At 41.3% G+C, this 17,618-nt stretch overlaps 1 protein-coding gene across 1 annotated transcript; it reads right to left on the minus strand.

Annotated features, from left to right (window-relative positions):
- Positions 1-510: 510 nt before the first annotated feature.
- On the minus strand, positions 511-13,749 carry SLAMF7 (SLAM family member 7). The gene is made up of 7 exons (XM_054562932.1): positions 13,687-13,749; positions 5,436-5,768; positions 3,861-4,136; positions 3,520-3,641; positions 2,961-3,059; positions 1,401-1,463; positions 511-582 (listed from the first exon to the last, which is right to left on the minus strand). The coding sequence occupies exons 1-7, from the start codon at positions 13,739-13,741 to the stop codon at positions 511-513; spliced, it is 1,020 nt and encodes a 339-aa protein (XP_054418907.1). The 5' UTR covers positions 13,742-13,749.
- Between the last annotated feature and the right edge of the window lie 3,869 nt (positions 13,750-17,618).

A 17,618-nucleotide genomic window follows, 5' to 3' on the forward strand; every position in this document is an offset into this window, starting at 1 on the left:
CTGTGACTGCCCACAGCAACAGTCCATGAGGGATCAATTTCACAAGAGCAGAGAGCTTGACTGACCAAAATCTTTGTAAGCTCTCCACAGTGTCAGGCACATAGTTAATAAGTTGATTAATAAATCTATTTCTGGCTGTTATGTCTGTTTCTGCTGAGAATGCTTGCTTGTTTTGGCATTCTTGCCCTCTTGACAATAAGATCCTTGAAATATTCCTGACCTCCAGGTTCTGGAATGAAGCCATCATTCACTTGTGTGACACTGCACTGACATTTCAACGGAGGCACTTCTAAGCTCCTTGCTTGGGATTGGCTGATAAATTAACAACCACATATCCAAGAAGACATAGATACATATTCTGAGTTTGAGGAGATTTCTCAGCAATGGAGCATAAACAATAGTTATCCTGGAATTCAATGTTCTTCATTTCTTCCTCAATATTTCTTGTCATGTCACTGAATTCTTTTGGATGTGTTCTTTGGGGTGAGACAGGAGGGAGTGTGCTACTGTTTAGATGACATTCTTATAGATAAATTGTCTTGGTGTCTCTGGTGATACGGGCAGTGAGTGGGTTTTCTCCATCTGTTAAGTATACACAAGAATGCAGAGTGCTTAAGTGGGGCAGAGTTCTGGGTCCCCCACAGGTGACTCCTCCATTCCAGATACCCTTCACTGCTATGGTTACTTAGCCCAAGCTTCCCATTGTGCTTGTTCCCACTGTTTAATCACTTTGACTTTAGAGAAACTAGTCCATAAGTTAACCCACATTAATCTTGTTGAGTGCTTAATGAACTGAATTTTGCTTCCAATAATCCATCAGAACCAACCTTACCTACTAGCAAACTGCTTTACTCATTCTCATCTTTTCTGATCTGGTTGGGAGGGGAGTCAGGAGGTATCACTGCTTTTTCCAAGTGTGATCTATGAAGAAATAAGCTTTAAAGACTTACTATCTTAGTAGTTAGACTTGGGGGAGTGTGAAAAACAGATGTAACATAGGTATAATATGGAAAATAAAAGGAAATTTCTCCTGCTCCCAGTTTACTGATAGCTCAGAAGCGAGCTTGAGTTTCCTTTACCACTGTCTCTCCCTCCCAGGCACAGCCTAACCATTGCCCTTTACCCCATTTATGTCCTCACTCAGGTTCCTGCTGATTTTCCTATTTTTCCTACCTAGAACTTCTCTCCTGTACTATCTGTTCTACATTACCCCTATTTGACTCCTAAAACACAATTCTCTTCCATTCTCTCTATGCAAAGGGACTGGGGACATCCTGGGGACCTTTTATTTCCAAGCCAAGGAACATGAGGTCCCTGGGGCCCAAGACACTTTAAGCTAAGCTTGAATTAGGAAAAGTTATGGAATAAGTAAGATGAAACTGAGGTCTAACGTTTCTTACCTTTTGGTGTAATTGCACCACAGAATAAACCGTGTTTACTGAATCTTCTTCTGGAATAGTTTTCTATTAAAAACCAAAAAGAAAAAAAGAACAAAAAAGAAATCATCATTTACCCCTGAGCCACACAGACAAGGCCAAATAGATGCCTAGAATCCAGAGAAAGGAAAGCAGAGATGGGAAAAGGAGGGCAAGAGGGAGAGAGGATTCTGGAACAGATATGGGTCATGGGAAGTGTTCTTGTAGATGACTGTTATTATAATCATTAATAACTTGTTTAAAGAAATAATTACATTATTTTATAGATGTGTTGTATTTAAATGAATTTAAAAATATATAAGATATATAAGTCACATGAGCTATGTGCCTCTAGTGTAATTAAAGGATAATTTGAAGTAATATTGCTAATGTTGCAAATAGACATTCCCATCAGTCAAAAGCACCTTTGGAACATTAAGGATGACTGATGGAACTGAACAAAACATTACAACAAAAACAGCAGTAACAAGAGCTCCTTCCAGACCAGAGAAAAATATCCTGGGTCAATGAAGTTTATTCCTGAACATCCAGGGCATCCAGTCCTGTGGTGTCTTGGGAATATGTCTTGAGTAGGGTAGGGCTGGGGGCATAAATATAAAGTGATCAACTTGGACAGAGGCCAGGCTGAGTAGAGCACAGAGCATTCTCCCTACAGGAAGAAAGGCACTCTCTGGACACTAACTTCAAAGAGGAAATGTAGTGTCTCCTCTTGGAAAAGTTGTAGGTAAGAATAGGAAGATGCAACCTGATTAAGAAATGGAAAGGGCTAGAGTGAAAAACTGGGACATTAAGGCTCCGAAGTGTTCTAATTTTTTTTTATTAAGTAGGCCTATGCAGAAAAGTGCTCTCATTATGACCTCAAAGGAGCCAGTCCATCCTGGACTACAATGATTGTTCCTGGAGAGAATTTTGAAGTTGTCTACATAGTTCATGCCTCCAGATTGCCTCTTTTTATTTGGCTGTTTTTAACATTTATTTTTATACACTTCAGAGTTTCCTTTGGATTAACCTTGCATTTATTTACTTCAGCTAGATAATGCACACTTGGGAAGCTTGGAATGTGGGCTCAGAGCCACCATGGGCCATCGAAGTCCTTTCCTGGTGTCTTCTTGAATTGCCTCATAGAAAGGCATCCCTAAATCCAATCTACTGACCACATAATTCAAACATCATGTCAAAATTACACTACTTTCCCTCTTGTCTTATCCTAAAGGAATCAAGCCTGCTGAGTGGCTTATGAACTGTGACTGTTGAGTGGCTATTATGAACTGTGGGGGGAAGGGGTCATTCCATAGACCATAGTGTGAGCATTACTGATGGGTCAGAACCAGGTGACTCAGAGGTGACCAACTCTTGCATAAGAGAGAATCCATAAAAACCCAGGGGAGTCACAGGTACCTTGGTTTTCAAGAGCTATACATCCTCATCCCCCATGTTGTCCAAATCCATGGGAAAATCTCAAGTGAAACAAGAAGGACCTCAGAGAGGAGGATAAGGCCCCAGGAAAGATGGGAATAGACTCACATTATAGTTAGAGATTGTATCATACTCTGAGGTCTCTCCAGACGGGGGATAGTAGTTAAGAATTTCCTGATGAGTGTCCATTTTCTTCTCTTTAATGGACTCTGTAACTAAGTTGGAAGAGAATCAGAGCTGGCCCTTCATTCCACTCACCACTCCCATTGGCCCTCCACCCAATCTGACAACCTACTTAGGGTAACCAACTATCCTGGTGTCCCTGTAACTAAAGGGTTTTCCAGGACATGGGACTTTTAGTGCTAACCCCAGGAAAGTCCCAGGATGAACAGATTACCCTCATTACTTTACTTTCTAGTCCCTGAAAGGGGTGGGGACTAGAGGGGGGACTAGAAGGATCTTGGCCTTAGGTAAGGACTCAAGCACTCTTTCTACTCCAGAACTAAGGGTGCAGGCTGATGTTGTTCTCCTTGAAGCAGAGGGTATGAGCTCTTCATTTCTGAATCCTTATGCCTAGCACCAAGCTGGGCGTATAGTTAGCATATGTTTATTGAATAAATGAGGGAGAAAAGGAATGAATGAGGGTGAAACAAAAAATGGTACATACTCTACCTTTTCTTTTTTGTCTCCACATAATGAAAGTAATTGTCACCAGTATAAAGACACTGAGCAGTAAGCACATCCACAGCTGATTCAGAGCTATGATGGGATATAGGTCACCAGTGACACCTTTAAGGAAAAAAAAATGGGTGGAGGCACAAGGAAGGAAAAATAGTCAGCTAGGGAAAATGATCCAACTTTTGGAGCAACTCCCACTTTTCTCCCAGTCTGGTGACTTCCCAGGGGTCTCCCATTTTTACACAGGACCCATTCCCATAGGGACCAGGAGCTAAATAAGGTATAGGTCCTGAGACTACAGGATCTTGGAGAAAGAGGAAAGATGGTCACCTTCACAGAGCTTCCGGGGAAAGACGGGATTTGAAGAGTTGCTGCTGATAGGGTTCCGGGCCATGCAGATGAAGGGCATGTCCTTTTCCCCCGGCCTCCAGGATATGGGGAGGATGGAACCATGAAAGGATTCATTGGCTGTCTGCCCCAAGGACTTCCAGCTGTAGGTTACATCCTCTTCTCTTTGTTCCATGGAACATGTCAGATTGGTCACACAGGTGCCATTCTTATTGTTCTGCAGCAGACCCATGGCGATTTTGGGCTTTGATAGGTACTCTGTAAAGGAGAATGAATAACCCAGCATGGAAACTATGCCTAAAACTCTCCTTTTTCTGAATTATTCTTTTAAACCCTGGACCTAAATCTCTTTGAGGTGCTACAGAGTAGAGAGGAAGCAACAATTCAGAGCAGATTCTCATTCTTTATCTGGGAAAGAGAACTATGTAGGCCTGCTTTCCTACAGCTATATAGCAACAAAAACAACAATAGTAGTAGAAATAATAACAACCTAACAAGAATGCAGCTGCTGTTTACTAAGCACAGTCATATGGCAAGCACTGTGTTAAATATATTTTAGATATTAGCTAATTATATCATTTTAGAGGCTCCCTATTTCCCTGTCTTAGGCTTCCTTGAAGAGACTGCCACTTTACTGTTCTGGAATAACACTTTTTGGTCCCCTACCCCCACCCCCACCATGAACTCTGTGCTCACTCCTTTCCCTCCAAAGATGAGCAACTGGGTCATTGCTGAGATGGTGAGAGTCTGACCTCTATTATCTACATTTCTCTACTTGTGGGTTTGAGCTGTTAAGATTGCTACTAAATGTGGTTTGCCTACCCATCCCCCTGGCCCCCAGCTGGTTTGCCTGCAGAATGCATGTCTTCTGTTCCTTTCAACCACATATATATTGAGGACAAGCCTGGATCAATGTGAATGGCCTACCTCCTACAAGCAAACTTGGAGGCCAGTCTCCTGATATCTGCGATATTACATCTCAGTGAGTGAGACAGCTTTTCTTGTACCTGGCTGAATAATTGTTTTATAAATTCATCTTCCTTGAATGGGCTCCAAGCTCTAGACTTAGGGAAAAAAAAATTATCCTAGCTTGCCTTAAGAGAAAAAACAAAGCTATTTTTATATTCCTGCCAATTCTTGGTTCTATTTCTCAATTGATTGGAATCTGTAGGGGAAGAGATGTGATTGCTGTTTATACCTGATACATTGTCTAAGATAGAAATCACTTTCTTCCCTGTTATGGACATGGAAACCAAGTTTCAAAGATATTGGGTAACCTGGCTAAGGGCATGCAACTAATAAATAGAGAAGCCAATATTTGACCTGTGTGATTTCCACTTCTCATTTCACCTGTTTATTGTACCACACTGCCTCTTACTCAATCTTGGAGTAGGAAGGGATCTCCGGGGTCAGCAACATCTACTTCATTCATGTAGGAGTTCCTTCTTTCACATTCTTGCCAAGTGTTTATTCTGCCTCTGCTTAAACATCTCCAATATCAGGGAGTTTACTACTTTATCTAGGCAGTCATTTACTTTTGGAACTGGTTTTACTCACCGTAGACACGCAGCTCATACTCCTGGGTAAAGGGATGCAGGAGGGATGAACTGTATATCTGTACACGATAGGCACCTGAATCATTCTTATTCAGTTTGCTGAGCTTCAGGGAGTAGTTTCCATGTGGGAAGTCCACCCTTTTCTTGTTATGATTTTGAGTCACTATGACAATGTCTTGATTGTTTGCTGTTTTTGGCTGTATGGTAACAAGTGTAGTTGTGTTAAAGGTCCAGACAATGCTGTCAATTAAATTTACTGAGTGCATCAGAGGGAAAGTCACAGACCCATCAAGGGCACCAACCAGCTCCTTCAGGGTTCTAGAGGCTGCTGACCCTGCAGACACAGAATCATAAAATAAATGTGAGTCCCTGCCCTTTCCACCAATTACTAACCCACTTTGGGTTCTAGGAAGGTCCCAAGGAACCCTCACAGTTCAACCCAAACAGCCCCTGGGAAACCCTTTGGAACCTCACTCTTTTGAAAGCATTGAAGGCAGAAGTCTTTCATGAAAGGGGTAACTTCCCATGAACCCACCCCACTCCCAGAGGCCTCTGGCTGAAAAGATGAAGTTCTGAGGTAGACCACAAGAACAAGCTCCATCCTTGACAAGTTCCTGCAGGAGGACAAGTGTGAGTTTACTGTCCAAGCCCTGCTTAGGACACCCCCCTCCTCCTGCCATTGCTCCTGGGAGAGCTAATTTAGATTCAGCTAATGAAGGAGCAGCCTGCCTGATATGGGCCACTGGTTTTCAAGCACAGAGCAGAACATTGGGAGGTAAGTTATAAGTTCCTAATGATAGTGATAGCTTAGAAATTTGAGGATAATTAATATTTCTATTTTATGACAGAGAGGACTTGAGAATCCCAGTTTCCCTTTTACATCCTTTGGTGACCTTCCTTCAAGCATAAGCAAGTCTCCCTGTACTTCAGAATAAGAGAATCTGATGTTACCAAATGTTGACCTAGCTCCTTGATTACATGTCTGGGATCTTGGCCAACTTCATTGCTAAATTTATTTTCAAAAGTACTGGTTTCTCCCTGGGTAAATGCCTTTGAGAAACTGATTCCTGTGATTAAACCTTCTTCTTCTTTTTTTTTAGTCTATTAGGCTTTATCAAGTCATTCTGTTAAGGGATCTAATTTTTCAAAAAACTGTTCTCCCTGCTTCCTTAATACTAAGGAAGGATGGTTTTTCAGTTCCTCTTTGATCAACTCAGGGAGTATCAAAGTAGTCCCAGTAAATGTTACACATGATATCAATTTTTAAAAAATTTTTTGATGGATCAGTTAATGCTTTATTCTTTCACTTTAACAACAGAGATGGAAGGAGTTAATGCAGGGTCCATCACAAATAATGCCCTTTTTATTAAAAAATCATATGCATGTAACTCTGTAACATAACAATATCACACTCAAGCACACTATATGACATTTTAGGTGAAAAGTTCAAATTGCATGTCCATCTCCTGCGTGACATTCACATACTCTACCAACCATAACTCAAGCAGGCGTTACTTCTGCTGGACCCTGTAGTTTGCAGTCAAACAAAGATTGAGTATCACTTGCCTTCAGGTAGGTGTAATCTGTAGCTTTAGGGCAACTTTGAGTAATTTTGTCTTCACATAAGGTTTTGGGGAGATATTCTAGTCAGGGAGGTGACAAAACTGCAAAGATGTGGCTTTAGTGCTTTAGCATGTGCACACATTTAAGCTCTGAGTAGTTATTTTTGACTTCACACATGTGGTGTTACATCCTCAGGGTAAAAGTAAAAAAAATGTGAACTCTGTGGTGACATAGAAAAATGTCTTCAATGTATAGTTTTTTTGTTAGAAAGAAACTGAAGGATGACAGTGTAAATTGCCAGGGTGGGAAGAGGGGTCATGAAAGAAGAAAGTAGCTCCATGCCAGCTCCTAAATGTGAGTTCAGAGGACAGGGACAGGCGTGGCGAGTCCCAACAAGTTTTGTTTTTTCTTTCCAGTTGACTGTGAAAAGGGATGCAGAAACAAGAGACTTCTCTCCTCAGCTGCCCAAGGCTGAGCTGCATTTCCCCTTTCTGTGATGGCTTCCCTGCCTGCAGCTGTGGCATACTAGAGTTTCACCATGTATAAGTAGGTCATGCTTTTCTCATTCGGTCTGTCCTTCCTGTCACAAGAATTTATTTGGTTCCATATTTGTGCCAGGCACTGTTTAGGAGATGAGGATATAACCGGGCAGCAAGCTAGTCATGATCCTTGCATTCATTGGGTTGGGAGATTGTCATTAAATAAGTAACTTTATGTGTTATAAAAGGGGGGAGGTAACAGGTACTTGGGGAAAATACAATGGTGGTACTTAAATTTGTCTGTGGGATCAGCTGACTCTGGATAATGAGTGACTGCTAATGCCTATCTACAAAACCTGGGAGGATTTGGTCCCATGAGACTCATCTACTCCCTCCCCCTACCTAGATCAATGTAGTCAGTGGTGTAGCTTGCCTCTTTTGCATCCATTTCACCCCTTCCGCATTTTGTTGTATCCAGGCGGTTTGGGCACAAATGATGGACACCCAGCTCAGGTGGCTGTAGCCTTCCTCTGGCATGGTAATTAATTCAGGGGTATCACATTACCTGGGTTGATTGTATCTGAGAGAATCCCAGGACTTTTACTCTAAGGCCAAGATGACTGTATGATGCTGTGGGAAAATATGAAGCCCAGGATGGCCACCCACTTACTACCACCAGACAAGCAGCCAATCCTCTCCTCAACTGATCTCATTTACTTTCTACCTCACAAGCTTTTGTTTATGCTTTATCATTCTTTCTGCTTATCTAACCTTATTCAGGACCCATAAGAGCCTAGTTCAAAGCCCTTCCCTGAGGAAACCTCCAACTCTTTCTCACATGTACCCTGTGACAATCCACCAGTAATTTATTCTTTTTTACTTCAAATTCTTCAGAAGGAGATATTTCCCTGGGTAGTGACTGGACATACAATTTTGCTGTGAATTAACCAATGTCTATAAGCATTTTGTTACAGATCTCCTGGTGTTGGAGTCTGGGGTCCCACACAAGAAGTGGTGGAGATAGCTTCTCCTCCCAGGCAGCATGGAGTGGTGTGAAAGTGTCTGAGCTCTCACCTAACTGGGATCCAGGAGAGCGGGGTTTGATTCTGGCTCATTCATAATAATAACTACAACAACAAACACTTGATGCCACATTATAGTTCATAAACTAGTTTAATGGGCATTATCTCTGTTGATCCTCAAAGCAATTCTGTACATAGAGGTGAAGCTCCACTTTATAGATGAGGACACTGGGGCTCCAAGATACTAAGTGATTTTCCCACATTCCTAAACTGAAAAATGGCAGGAGTGGGAATGAGAAACTGGTTAGTTCCTCTGTCTCAAAGGCCTGCGTTCCTTCCACTACCGCCTCACCGCTTACCACTTTGAGTTTTGGTGTTCTCAACTTTCAGAGGAGAAAAAAATAACCTTTATTTGCCAGGATTTGGGGGAAGATGAAGGGTAAATATGGATCTGAAAGCATTTTGAGAAGTACAGAGCAGTCTGCAAGATGGTAGGAGGCAGGAGAGGGGGCAGAATGTAGCGTTACGAGGAGCAGACCTTGAGAAAGTTCTCCATTATTTGTTTCATTTTCACAAGGATGGCTAAAACTGAGAAGCAGAGAGTTCCCTAAACTTCTTTGGATGGCTTCTTGGCAAGGTGGGCTTCTCAGAAAGTGGTCTGGAACCTAATGCCTGTAGACTAGTCACTCACACCATGCAGGGAATATTCAGCAAACATTCCCTGCCAACCTGCCTTTGGAGATTAAGGAAGCTGGGGAAGGGGATAGTTGACCTTCTCTATCCAAGATGTAGATATTTTTGGTATAAAGGGAGTCAACTTTAAGATGTCCTTCATAACAGACAGGGACAAAAGCTTCTCCTCTTTGCTACCTCCCTTTACATTGAGTTATTACCTCTGCCCCTTAGACTGTTCCTCCAAGGCTCAAAAGTTGAGTGGATGATATTCCACTCAACTTTTATTAGGAGGGGGGATATCGTCAGTACAGGCAGAATCAAGGGATGGTGACTCAGGAGACAGACTTCAGGCTAGGGAAGGGTATAAAGTCTACCACCCACTTGCCAGCCCAGTCCCTGAGCACCTCTCCCAGTACTCTGTGCCTCTCTCAGAATGAATCACCATGTCATGGCACCCTCCTCCTGGAAACCAAGGACTAGAGCGTTTCAGAGCTGGAAGGAATCTTAGGGACTACTTAGTTCGGTCTCATTTTACAATTGAGACTGATGCTCTGAGGGTTATGGTGACATGTTTCAAGTCAGTGGAAGACCAAGATTAAGAACCAGGGCTCCTAAGGCAGGGTTTCTCAAGCAGTGCCCCTGCCACCCTTGAGGTCTGTGGCAGTGCCTGAGTTTTTTTTCAAGGAGTTTAGAGGGTGGTCTAGGAGATGAGAAATAGAAAGAGGGATGATTGGCCAGAGTCCATAGAACTCCCCCTCCATTAGAGAGGTTTCACCTCCCTGCATTAGAGTTATTTACTTGTTTGTTTCTGTGTAAGATTTCATTTCAGAAAATGGAAACCACTGCTTAAAAAAGAAAAAGATTTTGGAAATTACTGCTTTTTACCCAACTCCTCCTCAACAAATGTATCCTGTAAAGAGAATTTTAAATCAGTGCCATGTACAGATGACCCTTGACTTAAAATGGGATTAGCCTGATAAAACCATCATAAGTTGAAAATATCATAAAGTAAAAAGTGCATTTAATATACTAACTTACTGAACATCAGAGCTTAGCTTAGCATATCTTAAGTGTGCTCAGAACACTTACATTAGCCTACAGTGGGGCAATTATCTTGAGTTTCATCTCCATATATTTCATCTCAAGAGTAATTGCCTCCTTTCTTTTCTCACCAGAAACAGGATACACAGATGGGCACATTGTAGACATGATAGGATGCAAAAACACAAAACCAAAAATCCAATAAACACTGGCAACATAGCACACTGTAGAGTATAGGTTGTAGGTCTTCATGATCGCATGGCTGACGGAGCCGTGGCTGGCTGTCACTGCCCAGCATCATGAGAGAACATTGTATTGCATAATGCTAGACTGGGAAAGAATCAAAATCCAAAACTTGAAGTTCAATTTCTACTGATATGCATCATCCTACAGTCGAAAAATAGCAAGTTGAGCCATCAGAAATTAGGGACTACATGTAAGTGAAACAGAGGCTTGCAAACCTTCCAGTTCACCCTACATGTTTGCCACTCCTCCAACCCTAGCCCATAACGTTCACATTCAAGCTCTCCACTGCTGCTGTGACCCTTACTCATCTCCTGTTTCCTACTTCTTGTCTCTTTTGGTCCTTTCCAACATTTTCCCAATTCCCCCTTACCGACTTTGTTTTTGTTGTTTTCTTTTTTTACCTGTCTCATCAACACTCCTGTATCATTTAATCATCAAAAAATTTTTGAGGGGGACAGGTTATTGTGTCTGTTTTCCAGATGAAAATACTGAGGCTACAGAGCTGCTTCTTAGCTCCTCTTAATTTGGCCAGGTTGGGTCCCTGTTGGTGCATTCACATTCTGGAAAGAGTTATTTGCTCTTCTTGGGCATTTCCAGTCCCTACTTTGGCCTCACATACCTGGAAGGGGAAGGAATCACAAGCTCTCCTGGGAAGGGTCATGTGGTATATGCATTTATTGAGCACTTCCCTGGTGCCAGCTACAGTGTTAGGCAGGTTGGTGTGATAAAAAGAGCACCAGCTTTAGAAAGTCAATCTCTGATCTCCTCCCCCTTATTAGTTGTGTAATTTTGCCCAAGATACCTTGACCTCTCTAAGCCTAAGTTTTCTCCCCTATAAATCAGGGATAATAATATCTATCTTATAGACTTGTGAGAAGATTGTATAAAAAATGCCTTAGAAGGAGGAGGAACTTAATAAATAATGATTATTATCATTGTTTTGCCTTTGAAATTTTATTTAAAACACCACAGTACTTCTTCAAGTTCAGTTTTATTTTCCATTATGTATTTATGAAGACCAGGGTTCAGAGGCTGAGTAACTTACCCACAGAATATAGCTACTAAGCCAAACTTAGGAGTCCTTGTCTAGGGCCAGCACTTGTTCCCACTGTCCTGCCCACTGGATGGTCTATGACAATTCCGGATTCCCTTCAGCCATGGGAAGTGTACCACGCAGCCTGCCCTCAGCCTCCTGGAGGACAACGCACTCTTGTGCCCTGCTTCCCATAGTTCAAGTTTTCAGTGTGTCCCTGATATGTCCTCCCCCACCTCACCTGCCCCAAGTTGCACTTCCTGAACCAGGTGTTTTCTAAAAGTACAAATTTCTAATGAACTCAAGGAGGGTGAGAATCTGCTGATGCTGAACATTTAGTCAGGCTAAGTGATGTGGTAGAAAATCCTGGGAGTGCTTACTAACTGTGTGGTCTTGGGAAGACCACTTTAGGCAGGCCTAGGGCACACACAGACAAATCAGCTGTGCCAGGTCCTCAGAGGGAGGCCTCATGGAATTATCCCAGGAGTTTGATGACTGGAAATATATTCACAATTTATGGAGCTCCTGGTCTGTTCTGAGATCCTTGAGGTTAGTAAAATGTTCAAAGACTAGATAGAGTTCCTATCACAGGTGAAAGAAGTCTCCAGTCCTTTATGACATTAAACATAAAGTACCTACAACGAGTTGATTTTCTGCATAAAGGCTGGTTGAATTTCTTGGGTTAAAAGATAAAATGTAAATGTTTCCTTTCACCAATATAATTGTTTTGCATAATCATTTGAAATATATTTCTAAATATAAAATACTTAGATATCTTGTAAATATATTTAAAGAAATATTTAAAATATATATTTATGAAAAAATAAACACACACCTGTAGGATATTATTTTGCTTCTAAGTGTCCTCATAAAAAGGGAGGGCTAAGGTCCAGGGAAGATGACATTCTTTATCTAATTTGTGGCAGAAAGTGTAATTAGGACACAGATCTTCCTGATGCCCAACACCACTTTTTCCAGCCCTTTCTTCCCTAGGACAATCAGAAGGAGAGTTGGTCCCCAGAGTCATTCCTTCTCTTCTCTCTTCAGTCCCTTTCTGGTAATTGTGATTCAGAGATCATAGTGTGGCAGGAGAGCAAAAAGCTAGGAAAATTCCTGAGTAACTGTAATGGGGAAACTGAGACAAGAAAATAAAATGAAGCCAAACAGTCTGCGCAACTTATAGCCAGCTGGTGAATTGCAAGATCTTATGTTCCCTAACCAAGGACACTCGAGAGGAAATGGTATATACCTCTCCTCCCTAACCAGAAATACATAGCTTACATCTCCCTGGTCTGGGAGCTAGAGAACAGAAACCCAATTAATGCTATTTATGTCAGCCAAACCCAAAGACAGATGAAGTCAGGGGAACAAATAACAAAAACCTCATTAAAAACCAGACAGACCCAAGTAAGTAAAACAGTAAAGCAGACCAAAGAATAACACCCCTCCCCACCACCAATATGCTCAGTTTTGATGCATTAGCATATTAAAAACACACCTAGAAAGCCAACAAATGTTCTGCTGAAACCCTCCCCTAAGATTCTCACCTGCAGAAGAGGGATAAAAAATCCCTCAAGACAAAGATCAGGTGTGGGCTCACTCTAGATCATGCCTATCCCCCTTGCCCAGGCATGAACATTTTACATCCTCTGAAATTCTAAGGGGAGGGAGCAGTGGAAGGTAGCTTGGCCTGGATTTACTCTCTGGTCCTGTCTCCAATGTCCCCTTTTTTCTGATTTCCCAGTGAGCTAAAAGCAGCCCCACCTTGGCTCATTTCTGTCACTGGGACCTTCATTTCTGTGAGCTAAGAGAAGCCCACCTTAGCTCATTCCTTTCTAATTATGTTTCTAGTGAGGCAAAGCAGAACATCACCCAGGCTGTCTCCTGTTACTTCTACCATAAGCTCTTCCTTTGTTTCACTGTCCCCAGTACTCTCAACATTACCTGTACTCATGCTATGAAATCTTTCTCAGACAAAGTCAAGAACCCATACACTCTAGGCAGAGGCCAGCCTAAAGCAGACATGCTCCAGGCTGGTCCCTGTCCAGTAACAATAGGATGTAAAAAGAAGTATTAGATAAGGAAGCAGAGCCTGCTCAGTTGAGCCAGAGCTCCAGAGTGGACCCGGGATCTGAGATATACCTCATAATAAGAAAGGCATTCAAGAGAGCAGGAGGATCTGGCTGGGCTCACCTGTGAGCTGGCAGAGTAGAAAGATGAAAATGAAGTTAGCTGGGGAAACAGGCATGTTGTTCTCTGGAGGTCAGTCATTAAAATGAAACCAATTCTCTCATATAACACTTTAGTTTCTTTCCAAACAGGTTTTAAAGAGTAGGAGGGGTCATGAGATTAGCAAGTGAGAATGAATCATATCTATTTTTTTCTTTTTTTATATTTATTTACTTATTCTTGTAATTGTTCCATGACCATTTATCCACCCTATACCTTTTCCCACCCCCATCTCCCACCTCCTCCACACAGTCACCACACTATTGTCTGTGTCTGTGAATTCTTTCTCTCTCTTTTCTTTTTTTGCTCAATCCCTCCACCTCCTAACCACCCTCCAGAGCAGTCAGCCTGCTTCTATGAGTCTGTCTCTATTTTGCTTGTTAGTTCAATTTGTTCATTAGATTCCACATATGAGTGAAATCTTTTGATATTTTTCTTTCCCTGACTGACTTACTTCACTCAACATAATATTCTCCAGGTCCATCCATGCTGTAGCAAAGAATAAAACTTTCTTCTTTTTTATGACTGGGTAGTATTCCATTGTGTAAACATACCATAGCTATTTAGTCTGCTCCTCTACTGATGGATACTTGGGCTGCTTCCAAATCCTGGTGATTGTAAATAATACTACAGTGAACATAAGGCTGCATATATTCTTTTAAATTAGTGTTTCAGATTTCTTCAGATAGATTCCCAAAAGTGAAATTTCTAGGTCATAATTATGGGAGAGCTCAAGTGATGAAAAATTTTTAGCTTTAAGTTATAGTTGATAAGTTTAGTAATTAATGCATGTAAAAATCTATTGTTCCTGGAAGTGGAATTTATGGCCAAACCTAACCTGATTCCAGGAGATCCACAAGCAATTCAACCTTTGTGCCCCAGGAAGATGCAAATGATCAAAATGGTATCTGAGCCATTGTGCTTCAGCCACAGAATGTGCACCACCCAGGATGCAGATATAAAGAATCACCAGTCAGCAGATGAAAAGATGCTAGGAAAATTGCCAGATTGCAGCTTTTATCTGTCTAATCTTTTCCCTGAATTCCAAACTTTTTACCTATACTTTTCTTCTCCTTACAAAAATGGTCAGCTTGAGGTGAGATATAAACTGGTCTTTTAGGGTACCTAACCTATCATCTTCTCAGATTGCTGGCCATCTGCATAAAACACCCTCAAAGATTCAATCATTGTCTCTACTTACTGGTTCTGGGGGTGACAGGTAGCAGGAATGCTGACTTTTTGGTTTCATATTCTGGTGACTCCTTCCAGGAGAGTTTCAAGGATCTCCAGTAAGTCTGGGTATTTGGCGGAGAGTCCTGTTGGCTGCCTGGACTGAGGGATTCTAGGGTGTGGATTTGGAGACTCCCTAGCATTTGTCAAGTGATTTCATTTGGTGAGTCTCCTTTTTTGACTCCTGGCACCCCCATCACTTCCACTGTCACTTTCAATCGAAGCACTGCACTTTCTGGTTCAGGATCACAGTCCCAGATTATGAGTTAGATTGATTATCAGCAATTAAGGTGCCTTCTGGTTTGGTTTGTGTGATATTATAGAACTCTGTCTGTTAGAATGTGGGGGCTCCCATTTTAGGAAAAAGCCCTTTGGGGGCAAATACTGGCTGACTGGTCAACCTACGCTTATAAACCTATGACTAAAATGAAAATGATCTTGTATAGTAATACTACTTGGTTTATGTATAATCTGGACTCAGGAGAGCACTAGCCACTGAAGAGGTTTTTAAATTACTATACTGTACTGTAATTAGTTTTTTCCCTGTGTCAAAGACCAGGGAAATGGGACAAAACACCTTATGTACAAGCTTTTATGATTTTACATAATAAAGATGCAGGATTAAAAGGAAATAGATTAATGGTCCAGGGAAAAGGAAAGTTGCCTGTGGCATATAGGAGAAGCTCATAAGTAAAGGACCAGAAAGATCTAGATGTTTTGGCTGTTGTGAGTATGGTCAGTGTTCCCATGACCCTTCCAGCCCTAGGGATTCTTCCTTTTTACTCACCCGAGGGAGCCAGAGGAGGTGAGCCTGAACCGGTCTCTCTATCACAAACCCATCAGGGAACCAAATTTAGTGGAGTACAAACCCCCACCAGGGCAGGGCAATGCCCTTTGAAAGACTTCCAGTGGGAGTAGGGCTAGAGGGCTAGCCCATGGGATATTATTGGGCATATACACCATTTTCTACATTGGATCTGTTAAACTGGAAAAACTCAAATCCTTCCTAAAGGGTGAACCTACTAAAATGACTGACTTAGTTATGTCAGTTTTGCCATCCACCATCCCAGTTAGGCAGACATAGAAGCCTTACTAAATATTTTGCTTACTGGGAGTGAGCAGAGGCTGGTATTGTATAAGGCAAATGAAGAGGCTCAAAGACTGCCCCAAGAAAATCCAGATGGGGCTCCCAATCCTACTAAGGCAATACTTTTAACTGAGCCCAAATTGGATACTAATGATAATGGCCTTCCTCTTTTAGAGCATTATAAAAAGTGCATCCTTGAGGGACTAAAGAAAGGAGTCACTGAGCAGGAAAGTCTGAATATGGTACAGGCAATGCAACAAAACCTCACAGAGGACCCCTCTGAGTTTCTTGAAAAAAATCTACCAAGCCTATAAAAAATATACTGAATTGGATTCACCAGCCCCTGAAAATATTAGTGGTGAATACGACCTTTATCTCTCAAAGTGCACCTGACATCAGAAACTTCAGAACTTGGAGGAATAGGCACGAATCCTTCTCAACTAGTAAATATTGCCTTCAAAGTTGATAATGACAGAGAACAGAAAAAGGCCCAAGGGCCTTTATTTTCTTGGAACAGGCCTCAAGGCAATTACATCAGTGGGAAAGAGGCACCAACCCCTATCTAAAACACTTGCCACTGATCAATACATGTGTTGCAAAGGAAAAGGGCACTGGAAAATATGTGAGGAAGAAGGAGGTCAGTCTGAAAATTTGAGAGTCATACTGGGAAAAACAATAGCTCTGATGATGAGTGTGGTTTTAATTTGCATTTCCCTGATGATTAATAACGTTGAGCATCATAACATATGTCTATTGGCCATCCATATGTTCTCTTTGAAAAAGTGTTTATATAGGTCCTTTGCCAATAATTTAATTGGATTTTTTATTCTCATAAACATTGTTTTTACATTTTTATTTTTTTAAATTTATAAATCATGTTTATTCTATTACAGTTTTCTCAGTTTTTACCCCTTTACTCTCCTCCACCCATTCCACCCCCACCCCCTGCTCCCACAGTCCATTCCCACTCTGTTGTCCATGTCCATGGGTCACTCATAAATGTTTTTTGTCTAGTTCCTTCTCCTTTACACCATTGTCCTCTTTCCCAATGTCCTCTGCTCACATTCAGTTTGCTCCTCGTTTCCATGCCTGTAGTTTATTTTGTTTGTTAGTTTATTTTGTTCGTTAGTTTATTTTGTTGAATAGAGTCCACTTATAGGTGAGATCATATGGTATTGTCTTTCATCAACTGGCTTATTTCACTTAGCTTAATATTCTCCAGTTCCATCCATGTTGTCCCAAAAGGTACGAGTTCCATCTCTCCCTTTCTCTCTTTCTTTCTTAAATGCAGATTGATTTTACTTATTTTTCAAATGTCAAAGCAAGGGAGACAAATATTTTGTCAAATATTTTAATTATAAAATATTGAAAAATTTAAAACCATTATAAAGTCTCAGCAGTTAAACCAACATGATGCCAGCACAGAAATAATCAAGTAGATCAATGAAATATAATGAGCATTCTAGAGACAAATGTATATACCTGTCTAAAAATTTAATATATGATTAAATTGATATTTCAAATCAATGGGGAAAATAAGGCTTATTCCACAAATAAGGTGCATGGACCACTATTACTT

This window comes from Pteronotus mesoamericanus, unplaced genomic scaffold, assembly GCF_021234165.1.
Source record: "Pteronotus mesoamericanus isolate MK-2021 breed Mesoamerican mustached bat unplaced genomic scaffold, CSHL_Meso_final scaffold_705, whole genome shotgun sequence".
Lineage (NCBI taxonomy): Eukaryota > Metazoa > Chordata > Mammalia > Chiroptera > Mormoopidae > Pteronotus > Pteronotus mesoamericanus.

Bases quoted from the DNA above. Each gene is read 5' to 3' on its own strand.
- SLAMF7 (XM_054562932.1), bottom strand. From the start codon at position 13,741: ATGCCTGTTTCCCCAGCTAACTTCATTTTCATCTTTCTACTCTGCCAG. The intron at 3,642-3,860 runs GTGACCATCTTT...TTTTCCTTAAAG, and splicing joins TCCCCGGAAGCTCTGTGAAG to GTGTCACTGGTGACCTATAT. The intron at 1,464-2,960 runs GTGAGTCTATTC...GGTTTTTAATAG, and splicing joins ATACAATCTCTAACTATAAT to AAAACTATTCCAGAAGAAGA.